Source organism: Leucoraja erinacea, chromosome 29, assembly GCF_028641065.1.
Source record: "Leucoraja erinacea ecotype New England chromosome 29, Leri_hhj_1, whole genome shotgun sequence".
Taxonomy (NCBI): domain Eukaryota; kingdom Metazoa; phylum Chordata; class Chondrichthyes; order Rajiformes; family Rajidae; genus Leucoraja; species Leucoraja erinaceus.
This window is the reverse complement of record NC_073405.1, coordinates 21562703-21579087: the sequence shown is the minus strand read 5'-3', so window position 1 is coordinate 21579087 and position 16385 is coordinate 21562703. Positions and strand designations below refer to the sequence as shown.

The window sequence follows — 16385 nt, the reverse complement described above, 5'->3', positions numbered from 1 at the left end:
GTGACAAAGAATAGAGGTAAAAAGGAGACACAGAAGGTGTCTGATAAGGAACATCTTCTGTCCATTCCTTCAACACATGCTACATAACCCACTGAGTTCCTCCATAACTGGGTTTCTACCTTTTAAATCTCAATTTAACAGAATTCAGAACAAAGATGTTGTAAGTGGCTTAAAGTTTAACATTGAGCAACTGAATATTTTAAGATTGATATGTAATTTTTCGGGTCTAAAACATCACCCATTCCTTCTCTCCAGAGATGCTGCCTGTCCCGCTGAGTTACTCAAGCATTTTGTGTCCACCTGTAATTTTTCAATGCAGCTCTGTAGTGATGACTGAGGCAGATTAATTACTGCAGTGACAAAGGCTTCTGCCTTGGCTGTGATTTTTTCTTTGTTTTCAGGAGAAAAAAAGCAAACAAATCCATTTTCATATATTTATTCTGATAAAATCAGCGCATTTAACTGTACAAAGTAGGGTCTTCTTCCCAAATGATGGTCGAAATGTCTCACGACATACTGCACATCCTGTCAAGATAAAGAGACATTCATGAGGAGGAGGATTAAACATGTGGAGGCAGTTAAAAACAAATGCTAATCTGGTACCAAGCACCGAACCTGATGAATGCTGTACCTTGATATAAACAATGTATCCATACTTGTGGTTTTTTTTGGGTTGAATGCTTATAACCCATGATCTGCGAGATTATCATGTTGTAATATAAGAATTGTACACTTAAACTTCCTGTGTTTATATTAAACGCTCCAGAATAGGGAGTCAAATGCAGGAAATGCGCCACATTCTCCATGGCCAAAGCATCATCAGCACTGGGATTGTCACTCAGTCCTGGGAAACATGTGTGTATCATGTGGAGAGAACATGAATAGTTTATTAATGAAGCAAATTCTGATATAAACAGCAAAGAGCTACTCAAAATGGCAACCATCTCGTTCCAAGCACATCCTAAAACAGCACTGCTCTGAAACGAAAGGGACACAGTTCACTGTTTCTAGCATACTTTTTGCTTTTATAAACAGATTTATACAACTTTGTTAAAATTCAATTTTAAACTTTTAAATTATACTTCAGAACTCAAATTTAAACTTAATGAAATGTTATTGCTCTTGCATTATTACCCTTTTATTTTGAATCGACAAAAACATGATATTTTGTTTATAACGCTGACGTTAAATTATTTGGAGGCATAATGTAATAATATGGTTTACTATTTCCTTCAAGGTACAGAGCAATCTTCCAAATAGAAAGTACCCGAAGGCGTCAAAGATACATTACCAGACCCCCATCAAAATCACACCACTGAGTAGGGGGCTTTTTATCTGCAGTGATATGGACTTGCATGCAACTGATTTGATATAGTCAGCTTTAACATTAAACAGACCCCATACATTTAAATTGAGTGTCAATCCAGCTGGTGGGCCATTTCTGATTGCCTGATAACTCCGACGTGCTCATGCAAATCACACTGCCACAAAGTCAGAGTTTAAACCAACGTAATTTATTTGATGACACTCTAATCAAATAAATTACACCATTACAATCAGCTAATTAAGCAGCTTATTAGGCAAGAGCTAATAAACATTCATGGAAAATTAACTCAATTTTTCTAAGTTGAAGAAGGGCACTAGGTGTTGGAGCAACTCAGCGGGGTCAGGCAGCATCTCTGGAGAACATGGGTAGGTCACTTTTCAACCAAAGGTCAAAGTGAGAGGAGATCTAACTGAGACGCACAATTTGGAGACGGTCAGTCATCATAGAAGCTCTCTTTGGAGAAGGTAGAGGTTGAGGTCACTTGCAGACGTGAGAAGTTTGTTTATTCAGAGGTGTTAACATTTTTTTGGAATAGAAATACATATTCAATGGAAAGACAGATTTGTTTGATACCAAGAAAATCAAAGAATACGGGCACCAGCCAGGAAAGGGTCATGGTACGACAAGGGAAGATACGAAGTGGGGCTTTAGGTGGGCCACAAGGTAATGCGGTGAACATCATCTGGCGAATCTGATATCAAACCATCAGGTTTTGCAAATAGCTGACCATCAAAGCTTAATGGAATTCACCATTCCCTATAATCACTAAATATTACCTGTTCCTGAAGGAGAAATTAAACCTTTCAATTTGACGAGCACACTTCCCCATATAGGCATTGTAAACCAGTTGGGCAAGCTGCCCAAGTTGGAAAAATAACAAGTGGGTTGGAGGAACTGCAGATGCTGGTTTACACTGAAGATAGACATAAAATGCTGGAGTAACTCTCTAGAGAAAAGGAACATGTAACTTTTCGAGGCAAGGATCTAATCCTTTTCTCCAGAGATGCTGCCTGACCCACTGAGTTACTCCAGTATTTTGTGTCCATCTTCAGGAAAAATAACATTTTTTTCTTGCTAAACAGAAAAGGTCTGATATGCTTCAAATTTCCTTTGCGCTTCTGAGAAGCAATCTTCTCAAATACCAGGAAGCAGTAAAGTCTGCGAGAACACAATGCTTTTCCGACTTCATTTCCAAAAACTCCCATAACTCCAAGGTCCTTTTTAGTACCATTACCTCTATCATTTGTCCTGCCCCCATTACCAGCTAAGCTTAGCTGGGTCCCCTGCTAAGTGCGAAGAATTTACTACATTCTTCACCAGCAAAGTTAAGAACATCAGAACTAATATTTCCCCTCCCATCCATGACCTAGCTGTCTCATTGGTCTGTTCTTCAAAATTAGACCGTTTCCAACCCGTTACTCTACCCTCCCTTGTAAAGCTGGTCACCACCATGAAACCTGCTACCTGCCCCCTCGACGTTGTCCCCTCTGCCCTTCTGAAGGATGTCGTTGCCATAGCCTGTCCCAGCATCCTTGCCATCATCAACAGTTCTCTGGCCACTGGCACTGTTCCAACCTGCTTCAAGCACGCGGTGGTCCAGCCCCTCCTGAAAAAACCTAACCTAGACCCCACCTTGCCTACCAACTACAGACCTATTTCCAAACTGCCTTTTCTTTCAAAAGTCCTTAAAAAGGTAATTTTAAATCAACTTATGCCTTACCTACACCAAAATACCATCCTGGAAACTTTCCAATCAGTTTCAGGGCCCACCACAGCAGTCTGCCTTGTCGAAGGTACATAACGACCTACTTTTCACCATTGACTCCGGCGACTGCTCCTTCTCGACCACAGCGCAGCATTTGATAGCAGTCGAGCACACCATCCTAATTGACCATCTCCAGTACGGGGTTGGTATTGATGGCACTGCCCTGAGCTGGTTCGTCAATAGGAGTTTCTCTACAAACATAGGTAACTCTTTCACCTCCCCAGCTAGCCTTTGCTGCGGGGTTCCACAAGGCTCCATCATAGGCCTCATTCTCTTCTCCCTGTATATGCCTCCCCTTAGGCCAAGTCATTCAAAGGCACGGCATTTCCTTCCACTGCTATGCAGACGATACACAACTCTATCTCCCCTTGAAACCCAACAACCAATCAAATCTACCCAGCCTTATCAAATGCCTCGAGGATATAAAGTGTTGGATGGCCCAGAACTTCTTCCAACTAAACGAGAGTAAGTCTGAGGTCATCCTACTCGGCCCCTCGGACTCCATCAAAACGTTAGCAGGCAGCCTTGGAAGCCTTACCCCATTACTCAAACCTCACGTCAAAAACCTTGGCGTGATATTAGACACAGCATTGAAATTTGACAAACAAGTCAATACCGCAGTAAAAGCTAGCATCAGCCAATCATCCCTGTCCCGCCTGCAATTGGTCCAAAACGCCGCAGCGAGACTCCTGACGGGCACCCGAAAAAGGGACCACATCACCCCGATGCTGGCCTCTCTTCACTGGCTCCCAGTGCAGTTCCGAATCAATTTCAAGCTCCTTCGTTTTGTTTACAAAGCCCATAACAGGTTCGCCCCCATCCACATCAAAAATCTGCTTTCCCACCATACCACCTCCAGGTCCCTCAGATTGGCCGACTTGGGGTTACTGACCATCCCGCGGTTGTGTTTAAATGTGCTACAGAAATAAAATTGACTTGACTTGACTTGACTAGTCAACATAAACAGACATGTAAGAGAAAAAGATAGTTACAAATTGCAGTGCTTGCTGTTGAAGTACCTCAAAAGCATGAATATTCCTTTGAGCACGAGGGGTATAGGTTTACATTTGCAATCAAGCTATTGTTGAAAGCATTCTTCCAGTGTCATAGTGCAGATTATGTTAAACCCCACAGCACTGCTCAAAAAGCACAAACTGTGATCACTATTTTTCGCTGAAACAATACACTGCAGTATGAGATGCAGGAAACATGGAAAGCCACCATGTCTGTGAAGCTTTGCTGGTGAAGCACTTTTTAGACCCACAGAGAAGAAAATATGTCACTTTCTTGTGATTCAGTGGAACAGTGGAACGCACTTGCTTAATTTTGCAAAACAAAGTACATAATTAAAGATCAATTTAAAGAAACTTCTTCCTGAAGTTTATTCACTAAAATGTTATACAGAAACCCAAATCATAACCACTTTTCTATATGCATTGTCACTAACAAGCAGAAATATATGTTAGACCAACTTAAAAGTGTCACTGGCAAATAAAAGTCTACAACTATGAGAGAGCTGGTTTGAGTTAGTTCTCACCTCAACCTCTGCCAGCATTGCATTCTTGCTGGCTCCAAATTAAAACATTGGCAAGTGACGCTGTATACTGTTTTCTTCAGGTTTACTTAATAATAAACTTGGTTCGATCAAAGAAACTTAAAAACAACAATTGGAGCTTTCTATTAACTCAATTTCACATTAGTTACACAGCTCGAAAGTAAATACTTGAACACCCAGCTTTACAGGAACCTTTAACTCTTACCTTTCTTATTCATGGCTCAGAACCATGAAAAACTTATAAAAAAAGGAATTTATCATTTTTAAATAAAACCTCACTATGAATATATACAACTTTGAGAGATTGGATACCACTGCTACATAAAATACAACAATGATGACTGCATCAAAAATGACACTAAGCAATGTCAACATAATGACTAATTATTACTGGAAATGTTTTGTTTCACTATTTTGGAATTGGTTTCTGTTCACATACCCTCATTTTTTCCACTGCCCTTGTAACTTGACTGGCAAACAGTTCCATACGTGGGAGTCTAGCCAAGCAAAGTCGCACTGCGACAATAAATCTACACTGTGATAATGCGCAATGGGGCAACTTTGTTTATAAACTACTTTTATCTCCACACCCATGCACATTTAAACATTATTGTGAAGAAAACCTAGGTCTGTAAAAGTGATGAACCCCTTTTCTTGCCTCAAATGTTCCCATTACTTTAGAAACACAAACTAGTTGCCTTGCTGTTTGCTCTATAGTCCCAAAGATAACTACTAAATCCTGCCATAGTTTTCTAAATTTTAAGAATTAATAATGTATTTCTGGTCAATTAAACATTTACGACTATCTACACTAAGTTCAACTTCACTCGACTCAATGGATTTCCATCAGCAACCTCAAAAGCGTTGAGATGAGAAGCATGACTTTTTTATCCTTTTGGTTCCACACTGAAACCATATTCCATTTACAACGACCGTCTGAGTGTAGTGAAATTAATCGTCTGTGTAGTGAAGTTAATCGCAGTCCAAGATCACTATCAAATAGAAGGCACTTTGTTGCAAGTGTCCAGAGGACAAAGTGTATCACCTAGTGGCAAAACACCAGCAGTGCATTCACACCATGCAGCAGAAAACTGCAAAAGCACAATGAAAATAAATTATAGATGACCTTTCAGGGCTCAGCAGGTGCAGGATGATGTTCAGGGATTATCTCTGCCAAGGTAATTTTGGATGAATACTTGCAAAAGATCATCTGAGTCATGAAGAACCCAAGATGTTTACTCGGATTACTGTCCAATGACCATTCCCACTACACCACCACTCCTCCCCCAATGCTTCATCGTTTCTGGCTGAAAGTGCTCACTCCAAATCACAGCTAAACCCTGTATGAAATCTGATAAAGCTGCACCCACAACTCCTCCTGAAAACAAAACATGCAGATCTTGAAAATGCTAGGGGAAAAAAAAGTGTTTTTCTCTCATTTGATTCCTAAACAACAGTAAAATCTCAGAAGCTTCAAGGCCGTTTCTCTCTTCACAAGGAAGATGCAATAGAAAACGTTAAAACATAAACCCATTTAATTATGATTGAAGCATTCTGATAAAAAGACCAAAACTGAAAACTACCGAAGCAAATATTGCTTCAAACATCTATGGGAACATAAACTGTTTTCTCCACATTTAAAAAGGGTTCCATTGAACTTAGGGTATGGCGGGGACACCGTAGGAGAATGATTAAAACCAACAAAGCAGCAAATGAACATCACCATTTGGTCACAATCATACTTAGAAGATGAGTACAACAGCACATATAAACATTATGCGATTTAACGTAATGATTATTGGAGCAAGCTTTTCTAGACAGAAAGAATGGAGTATTGGGGGAGGAGAGGTTGTGCAGCTGGTATAGAATAAAGGGCATTGGTCACTTGAAGTACATTGGTCCTTCACTGTCACTGGGTCCAAATTCTGGAACTCAACAGCACTGAAGTGGCATCTTCATCAGTAGGACCGCATCAGTTCAAGGTGGCAGCTCTCAAGAACAATTAAGGATGGGTCATAAATGCTGTGCTTTCCAGTGACACCCACATCTTGAAAATGGAAGGAGAAAATATCTTTATCTCTAGTTTTTTTTTTTAAGTTTTGAGACAGCGCGGAAACAGGCCCTCCGGCCCACCGAGTCCACCCTGACCAGTAATACCCGTATACTTAAACCACCCCACACACATGAGGGACAATTTACAATTTTACCAAAGCAAATTAACCTACACACCTGTACGTCTTTCGAATGTGAGAGGAATCCGGAGCACCAGGAGAAAACCCATGCAGTCACGGGGAGAACATACAAACTCCATACAGGCAGCAGCCATAGTCAGGATCGAACCCGGGTCTCTGGCATTGTAAGGCAGCAAGCAGCTCTACACTGCACCACTGTGCCACCCAACATTTGTGTTGGTTCCCTTGCAGCCTGCCTTAGACCCTTTGTTCTTCAGCTCAGTTTCAGTGGTGATGGCACCTCTTGGCCATGGACATTGAAGGTCAACCCCCCACAGAGAGTGCATCTGTTTCCTAGCTACTTTCAGTGATGGAGGAGTCTTGATACACCATAAGTGAGAACAATAGGTGGGGGGGGGGGGGGGGGGGGGGGGGGGGGGGGGGGGGGGGGGGGGGGGAAGTTGTGTGGTTATACAATTTTAACAATATAAAACAATAATCTAAAACTTGACCAACAGGTTGGGACCATCAAATTCAGTGAAGCTTACTGAATTCAAGTACAATGTCAATTAAGTTCTTACCCAGAGGTCAAGCTATTCCAGTGCTTTTATGATTGCTTCATTGGCTTCTACATTAATTAATGCTTCCGCACGTTCCACCTCGTCAGTGGCAGTTGAAAGTTCAGCGTTAGCCTTATCCAGGTTGGCCTTTGCAGCCTGCAACAACAATTCAAAAACATTAACTTCTCCATATCTACTCTGCTGAAGGACTTTGCTGCAAATTTAATTTGGGAGAAGGGATCTGGGGAACATAAAAGTAAAAAATCGATTTAATTTTCACTAATCTTGACATAATTGTTTTGAAATAGAAGTAATGGTATGGTTTGTGTAGGAAGGAGCTGCGGATGCTGGTTCAAGCCGAAGATAGACGCAAAAAGCAGGAGTAACTCAGCAGGTTGGAGAGTATCTCTGGAGAAAAAGAATAGGCAAAGTTTCGGGCGAGACCCTTTTATGGCTTTTATACAATACTTGCTACACCTACTCATAAAACTTGGTCCAACAACCTGTCCAGTTGGGTCACCCAGACGGTTACCACCAAAATATATCTTCTTACATCATGGCTACAAAGTTATTTTTTTGTTAACTATTTTGTGAAAAATGCAACCCTTAAAAGACATAATAACTTTGCAATCATTGTGCTTTTATCTGAGAATTCTCATCTAATCCGTGGCAGAAGAACAAAGGGAAGAGATAAGACTTTTGCCTTCCATCACAATGAGGTGTTGGAGATTCACTGTGATGGATGTCTGTGTAAAGTGTGTTAAGTGTGGGTCTTGGGTTTTTTAGTAACTGTTAAGACTGTAGAAAATGCAATTTCGTTCAATCCAAGCCACGTCTCAGTAATCCCCACAATGTCATATCTACCAACCTCTAACTGAGCCTCAAGGTCATCTACCTTACCTCCTATACTTTGCGCATTCACATACAATACTTTTAATTCCTTACGCATCTCACCTTTTACATCGATCCCTATTACACTTGGCCATACTCTCCTATCCCTTGTGTTTAAGAAGGAACTGCAGATGTGTTTAAGAAGGAACTGCAGATGTCTGAAGAAGGGTTTCGGCCCGAAACGTTGCCTATTTCCTTCGCTCCATAGATGCTGCTGCACCCGCTGAGTTTCTCCAGCTTTTTTGTGTACTCTCCTATCCCTTTGTGAGCTTTCTTTCCCGTTAATTCTGGGGTCATTAACCATCCCTTTACTCTCTTTCCCTTTAACTCCGTCCTGGACTATCCCATTTGACACCCCACCCCCTTATTCAGTTTAAAACCACCCGCGTAGCAGTGGCAAACCTACCTGCCAGAATGCTGGTCCCCCCTGTTAAGGTGCAATCTGTCCCTTTTGTACAGTTCCCCCTTACTCCAAAACAGATCCCTGTGGTCTAAGAATCCAAATCCCTGCCCCCTGCACCAGTTCCTCAGCCACACATTCAGATCCTGTATCTCCCTGTTCCTGCTCTCGCCAGCACGAGGAACTGGAAGCAAACCGGAGATAACCACCCAGGAGGTCCTGCTTTTCAGCATTTTTCCGAGCTCTCTAAAGTCACGCTGCATTCATATTCATGAATGAAGTTAAGTGAGCCAGTACCTTCAGCAGCCATACATGCCCAGGCCATAACACCCCCACCACCGTGTTTCACAGATAAGGTGTATGCTTTGGACCTTGGGCAGTTCCTTCTCTCCTCCATACTTTGCTCTTGCCATCACTCTGATACAAGTTAATTTACGTCTCATCTATCCAGAAGAACCCTGCCATAATTGTCTATCCGTTATCCCTATTTTTTGGAACAATATTCTAAATGTCTGTCTCTCCTTTATTCCTACAGTCTGAACCTATTCCATCTGAACACTATTTTCCCAGTAAAGATAACTGCTAAGGAACCTCACCATGATTAGCAGATCAGTAAAGCTGGCTTGAATTCAATGAGTAATGCAATCAATCCATTGTAAAATCTTTGGAATTCTCTGTGCTTGAGGATTGTGGAAGTTCAGCAATTTTACTCAAGAGTGAGGTTGGTAATAGTCTTGGCATCACAAGGTACAAGGAAAGAGTGGGAAACTAAGTGATATACCAGTTGATTCGTGATTTTTTAAATAATAGAAAATGCTTGAGATTGTACAGCCCACAGGTACTGCTACTTCACATTTTGAAGATGCTCAGCACATTTTCAAACATCAATGCAGTCAACATGTCAAAATACTAATGGGGGATAGTGGAGGCAGGGACTTGGTGGGGGAGTGGGGGTGGAGGAAAATGGGGTGGACTCCTACTTATTCATCTGGGAACTACCTCATATGTCCATTGAATAGACTAGGAAATGTATTTTAGCACAATATAACTGCAGGCCATAGAACATTTCCATCTGCCAAAGAGAAAGCTAGTGAGATCTGGAAATAATTATTTAGTAGAGCATTAAATTGGCCTTGATGGTTCATTCTTTTGTCCAGTATTTGCTACTTTTGCTAGTTGAGCCAGCGTGTTCCCAAATGAAAACTTAGTTTAACATAATTGTGCCATCTTTGCTAAAATTAAAACATACTATTTTAGAAGTCCAATAATGCAGGCACGAGTTTACAATCCTAAATCACACAAAAGGTTCAAGACCAAAACGTAGCACAATCTTAAAATGTTGCTTTACCAATTAGAACTTATGGAATAGAAGTAGGCTATTCAGCTAATGTTTGATCTCAGCCCAACTTAGAGACTAAAATCATTACGATCTATAGCTGTAGCAATTCAGCCCACATATTACAAATAGTGTATCCTAATTGTGTTCCCATCAGTTGCGTACTACCCATTTTTCATTATGGAAACACGTTTATAACAGAGCTACCTTGCTACAGGGTAACTTGCAAATTCCTTTGAGCGTCAACATATCCAAATTCCTCACTATTTAAAAATGTGCTGCATTTATAATTTGCTGCCAAAGTAGATGAGCACTTGTATTCATCTGCCATGTCCTTGGAATACCCAAAGCACATCGCTTCCTCCTCAAAATTCACACTGACTCGCAGGGCCAGACCATCCAATATTCAAGTATACTTACAGTGACATCCAAATTCTCCAAGACTGTTGCCTCTTCAGCTAACAGCTGAACCGAGGAGTCTGCATTCACTGTCACAGAACCACTGCTCACTGGAAAGGAATAAACAGGTTCAGTGCAGTGTGCAGCAGACAATGACTGATATATATTTTAATGTAATTTTCTTCCTGTTTTTCTGGTCATTAATCCTATTGCCTTCAGTATTGAACCTGGAATACCTTACACACTTAAGTATTTTTTGTATCTATTATTCGTAAATGTGCCATTTAGAACAGTATTTTACACTGTAGTGGCCATTTGGCTTATTTTGTGTGTCATTAATTATGGCACTTGCCTTTAAATTTTAGACTACCCGTAATTATGTGGGTGGGATTTATGACGTAGTCAAGGCCGTGTTTGGTGCTAGGTTTCTTGTGCAGAAGCTTAATTTTTAGTTTAGTTTTGGACTTGCATGAGGAAGGTTTACTCTTTGACCATGTGACGTTTAACCGAGACCCGAGGAGTTTTCTAACGTTTAAAGCGATATGCTGGAGTTTGACGAAGATTAAAGTGTGCGAGTCGTAGAAGAAGGTAGGATGCATCTTATTGCGTTTCTTCAACAATAAAGAAACTATTAATCAAAAGACTGTGTTATCAAGATTTATCTGTAAAGAAGCTCTGAAGGTCTCAAGGAGAGCTCACATGCGTATTACGACAATCTCCGCAACCATGTAGTCTACTTTAGTGGCTAGAGGGAGTAATCTCTTGAACGATATAAAATCTGACACGACATACTCTGCCATTCAATTGTTAATGATTATAACAAGCTCACCATGAACTACTTCTGCAAAATTGGCAAGAAATATTCTCCTATAATATACCTCAATATTACCACCAGAATGGTACATGCTCCCAAAATAATAAAACTAAAATTAAACAAAAATACAATGTAATGCAAATAACAAATTATCGAAATCAACACAGATCCAATAACAGCATCTCTCCATTTAGTCTCTCTAGCTCGTGCCTAATAATGTTGTACTTTCCCTCACACAATTTAGTGCACCCGACCCCCCTCCAAAAGGACCAGTATTATCTCCATTCATAGTTGTCTTCATTTTAGACCACGGGGGAAAATGGAGGAGGACTGGCCAAATTGTGTGCCTTCCACCACAGTGATGAATGCTGTGGTGGATGTTTGTGTTAAAATTTTATTGTGTTTTTGTGTGTGCCCTTTATCATTGTATCGCTGCTGACATATCATTTCACTTGCACTTTTTGTGCAATGTGACAAATAAACCGTTGTATTGTATTGTATTTTAAGGAGTTGTGATTACTGTCGCAAAAATGCTCTCCCACTGAATCGCCAGTCAGGTTCTCACCTCACTTAGTAATAATGTGAATGTCATCATACCATGTCTGGCATTATATGCTTACAAAGTTAGATTTATTACTTTACAAAAAAGCATCTATCCAATGATACAAAACATACATATTTCTAGATGCGATTCAAAATACAGCAACAAAAATTATTTACTACAAACCACCATCAAATGCCACTAATTTATGCAATTGACAGCAGTAAAGGTAAAATAATTAGAAATTAGTTCAGGAATTTTAATTTTTAACTTATTTCTACCATAAAATCACGTTAACCTACCAAAATATTTAGTCTGACCACCCTCCTCATCAATGACAGTGACAACTCCAGGTTTTAGCACCTGAAGCGTGGGCACATGAGCTGGTAGAATACCAAAGCTTCCAGTCAGTGTTGGAACATCTACTTGTTTAACATTCGCTTCCTTATAGAATACCTGACAAAAGAAGCATATTAAAAGTTTTTTTTAAATCACATTCCAGTAAGCTTTCCCACCATCAAAACTATTGTAAGTCATTCGTTTTAAACTTTATAGGCTCACATTTATTGCCCATCACGAAACGTCAACAGTGGTGAGCTACCGCAGCGACATAGCTGGTAGAGTTGCAGCCTCACAGCACCAGAAACCAGAGTTCGATCCTCACCTCGGAGTACACCTGTGTGAAATTTGCACGTTTCTCTTGTGACCCCATGGATTGAGACCCAGTGATGAAAGACGGGAGATAGTTCCAAATAGGAAGAATGAACTTGGAGAGGAACCTTAAGTGGTGGTGTTCCCACACACCACAGCCCTTGATGTTATTGGTGGGACATGGGTTTGGGAACTGCCGATAAACCAGCCTAGGTAAATGCAGTGTGTTTGCAAATGACGCATACTGCAGCCCTGCACTGCAGCCATAGTGCATTAGTGCTCGGGGGAATGGCTGGTGAGGGTGGTGTGTGGATTGTCAGTTATTTGCATTCACCACAAGGGGGTATAATGCATTGGCAAGAAAGGTAGAAATAGAATCAAAAGTAATTTAAAAATATATATATATATATAAATGGATTGGTTAAGGCATTGGAAGAAAAATATTTTAATGGTAAGATTCAAGATTCAAGAAATTTATTGCCATGTCAACAAGTTGATAGGAATGTGTCTTAGTTCACTCTCCGACAGATACAATACAGTACAATACAACCACCACATACACCACAATAAATAATACAGACAATACCGTACGAAGGACAATATATACAGGAAGGACAGTACCCAGCAGCGTCATATTAAGCGTAAGTGCAAGTGCAAAAGAAAGTGCAAAGTGATTAGTGCAAATTCAAATATCTGATGGCTTGGACATAGGTGCTGTGAAAGCTTGGTAAACATGTACTGCAGGTACAAATGAAATATTCAATTTTAATTTCAAATTTAAATTTAAGGATAAAAGTCAAAATACTGAGTATATCAGGCAAAACAGAAGGGAAACAGAAAACACTGATAAAAAATGTGCATGGTGCAGGGTAGGTTGGAAGATCAGGACTTCACCCCAGCATACAAGAGTTCACGAGTCTAATACAGTGGGGGGAAAGCTGTTCTATGCGATTTCACCTGTTTAAGCTTCCACCACCATGCCTGGCAGCACATTGTTGGCACCCATCACCATCCATGTAAAAAAAAAAAACCTGTCACCCCCCCCCCACCCAGATCTCCTTTAAACCTTGCTCCTCAGCTTAAAGTAATGCCCTCTAATATTTGACATTTTCACCCTGAGTGTGAAAGGTTCTGACTATTCACCTTGTATGCTTTCATGCTTATCTCTGCTCCACAGGAGATGGGAGAAGAGGAGAATGACCAGAGTGTACATAGCCCTTGATGATGTTGGCTACTTTCTCAAGACAGCATGAAGTGTAGATGGAATCGACGGGAGGAAGGCTGGTCTTTGTGATGGGATACTTCTGAGCAATGTATTGGATCCAGTGTACAAAATAAACCTATCAAGATTCAGGGCATCAAGTACAAGAGCCAGGAAGTCATATTGTAACTTTAGTTAGAGCACATTTCAAGTATTGTTTGCAGCTCTGGTCCCCCATTATAGGATGTGGATGCTTTGGAAAGGGTGCAGAGGTTTACCCGAATGCTGCCTGGATTAGCAGGTATTAGTTATAAGGAGTTTGGACAAACTTAGATTGTTTCCTCTGAAGCAGAAGCTGAGGCGAGACCTGATATAAGTGTATAAAATGACGAGAAGCATAAATAGGGTAGACAGTCAGAACCTTTTATCCACGATGAAAATGTCAGACTAGAGAGCATAGCTTTAGGGTGAGAGGGGCAAAGTTTAAAGGAGATGTGTAGGGCAAAGTTTTTTTTTTAAACAGAGGGTGGTTGAACACCCTGCCATCTATGGAGGTGAAAATACAATAGTGGGATTTAAGAGTCTTTTGGATGGTCACTGAAAGCTTGGTAAACATGTACTGCAGGTACAAATGAAATATTCAATTTTAATTTCAAATTTAAATTTAAGGATAAAAGTCATAATACGATTTATATCAGGCAAAACAGATATCCTTGAAATAACTAAAGATAAAAAAATGTGACGGTGCAGGGTAGGTTGGAAGATCAGGACTTCACCCCAGCATACAAGAGTTCACGAGTCTAATACAGTGGGGGGGAAAGCTGTTATAGCGCGATTCACCATGTTTAAGCTTCCACCACCATGCCGGCAGCACATTGTTGGCACCCATCACCATCCATGTAAAAAAAAAAAACCTGTCACCCCCCCCCCCCACCCAGATCTCCTTTAAACCTTGCTCCTCAGCTTAAAGTAATGCCCTCAATATTTGACATTTTCACCCTGAGTGTGAAAGGTTCTGACTATTCACCTTGTATGCTTTCATGCTTATCTCTGCTCCACAGGAGAAGGGAGAAGAGGAGAATGACCAGAGTGTACATAGCCCTTGATGATGTTGGCTACTTTCTCAAGACAGCATGAAGTGTAGAAGGAATCGGCGGGAGGAAGGCTGGTCTTTGTGATGGGATACTTCTGAGCAACGTATTGGATCCAGTGTACAAAATAAACCTATCAAGATTCAGGGCATCAAGTACAAGAGCCAGGAAGTCATGTTGTAACTTTAGTTAGAGCACATTTCAAGTATTGTTTGCTGCTCTGGTCCCCCATTATAGGATGTGGATGCTTTGGAAAGGGTGCAGAGATTTACCCGAATGCTGCCTGGATTAGCAGGTATTAGTTATAAGGAGTTTGGACAAACTTAGATTGTTTCCTCTGAAGCAGAAGCTGAGGCGAGACCTGATATAAGTGTATAAAATGACGAGAAGCATAAATAGGGTAGACAGTCAGAACCTTTTATCCACGATGAAAATGTCAGACTAGAGAGCATAGCTTTAGGGTGAGAGGGGCAAAGTTTAAAGGAGATGTGTAGGGCAAAGTTTTTTATTAACAGAGGGTGGTTGAACACCCTGCCATCTATGGAGGTGAAAATACAATAGTGGGATTTAAGAGTCTTTTGGATGGTCACATGAATATGCAGGGAATGGACTGGGGATGTAGATCACTTGCAGGCAGAAGAGATTAGTTTAACATGTCACCATATTCAGCCCAGACATTGTGAGTCGAAGGGCCTGATCCTATGCTGTACTGTTCAATGTTCACACCCATTACAGAGTAGTGACCAGATGCTGGGATAGGCCGCTGTGACAGGCTGAGTCTCGGGCTAGGCCGAGGTCAGCCGCCGGGATAGGCCGAGGACCGAGCCCGAGGCCTTACCTTGGTCGGAGAAGCAAAGGTGAAGGACATCCTGACGGCGGAGGCCGAAGCCGGTGCCGCCTCGGCATAGCCCCTAGCAAGCACTGCCCGTGCCGAGGGCAAGGCACCGGGTCGGAGTATGGAGCAGATCCTGGCGGCGAACATGCCCGCAACTTCCCGTCTGGATCCGGCAGCTCCAGCAAGGACAAGCCGACACCCAGCCCGCACCGCGGCCGCACGCATGCGCTCACCGACCGTTACCACAATTTCTGCCCCCGAAAGAACTACATCGCCCAGCCTGCATAGCGGCCGCACGCATGCGCTCACCTACCCACACGAACCGTCCAAATCTGAACTACATCTCCCAGCCTGCAACGCGGTGGCACGCATGCGCTCGTCAGCCTCTGGGCCTATGAGAACTACATTTCCCAGAATGCAGCGTGGGGGCACATTTTGACGCTGATTCCGCGACGTCAATTGCGTCTCTCCCTCTACAGAGGCTGCTCGATTTGCTGAGTGTTTCGAGCAATTTCTGTTAATATTTCCAAGGGTTTCGATATCTTGGAATCATTAAATATGCACCTGGAAATATGATACAAGGTAGGAATGTACAATGTTTTGAACTTTGAGCAAAAAGGCAAGATGATGTCCGATTTCGGTATATGTGACACAATAACAACACAAAGATTTCAGGGTATGCATAGTAACATCAGATGATTATAACATACTTAAGACATGCCAACTTTGACATTGCATGTTTGTTTAAATATTAGCTAGGGAATTGATCTTTCACTTGGTTCGTTCCATCTTTGATTTTTCCACCATTACAAGCATCCCAACACCACCTCACTCATAATCTCCTCAGC

At 41.4% G+C, this 16385-nt stretch overlaps 1 protein-coding gene across 1 annotated transcript; it reads right to left on the bottom strand.

The window, feature by feature from the left end:
* Positions 1 to 420: 420 nt before the first annotated feature.
* atp5f1d (ATP synthase F1 subunit delta) lies at positions 421 to 15777 on the bottom strand. Its single transcript, XM_055658885.1, has 5 exons — positions 15541 to 15777; positions 12062 to 12215; positions 10426 to 10514; positions 7400 to 7534; positions 421 to 525 (listed from the first exon to the last, which is right to left on the bottom strand). Exons 1-4 carry the CDS (start codon positions 15760 to 15762, stop codon positions 7412 to 7414), a joined length of 588 nt encoding a protein of 195 aa, XP_055514860.1. The 5' UTR covers positions 15763 to 15777; the 3' UTR covers positions 421 to 525; positions 7400 to 7411.
* Between the last annotated feature and the right edge of the window lie 608 nt (positions 15778 to 16385).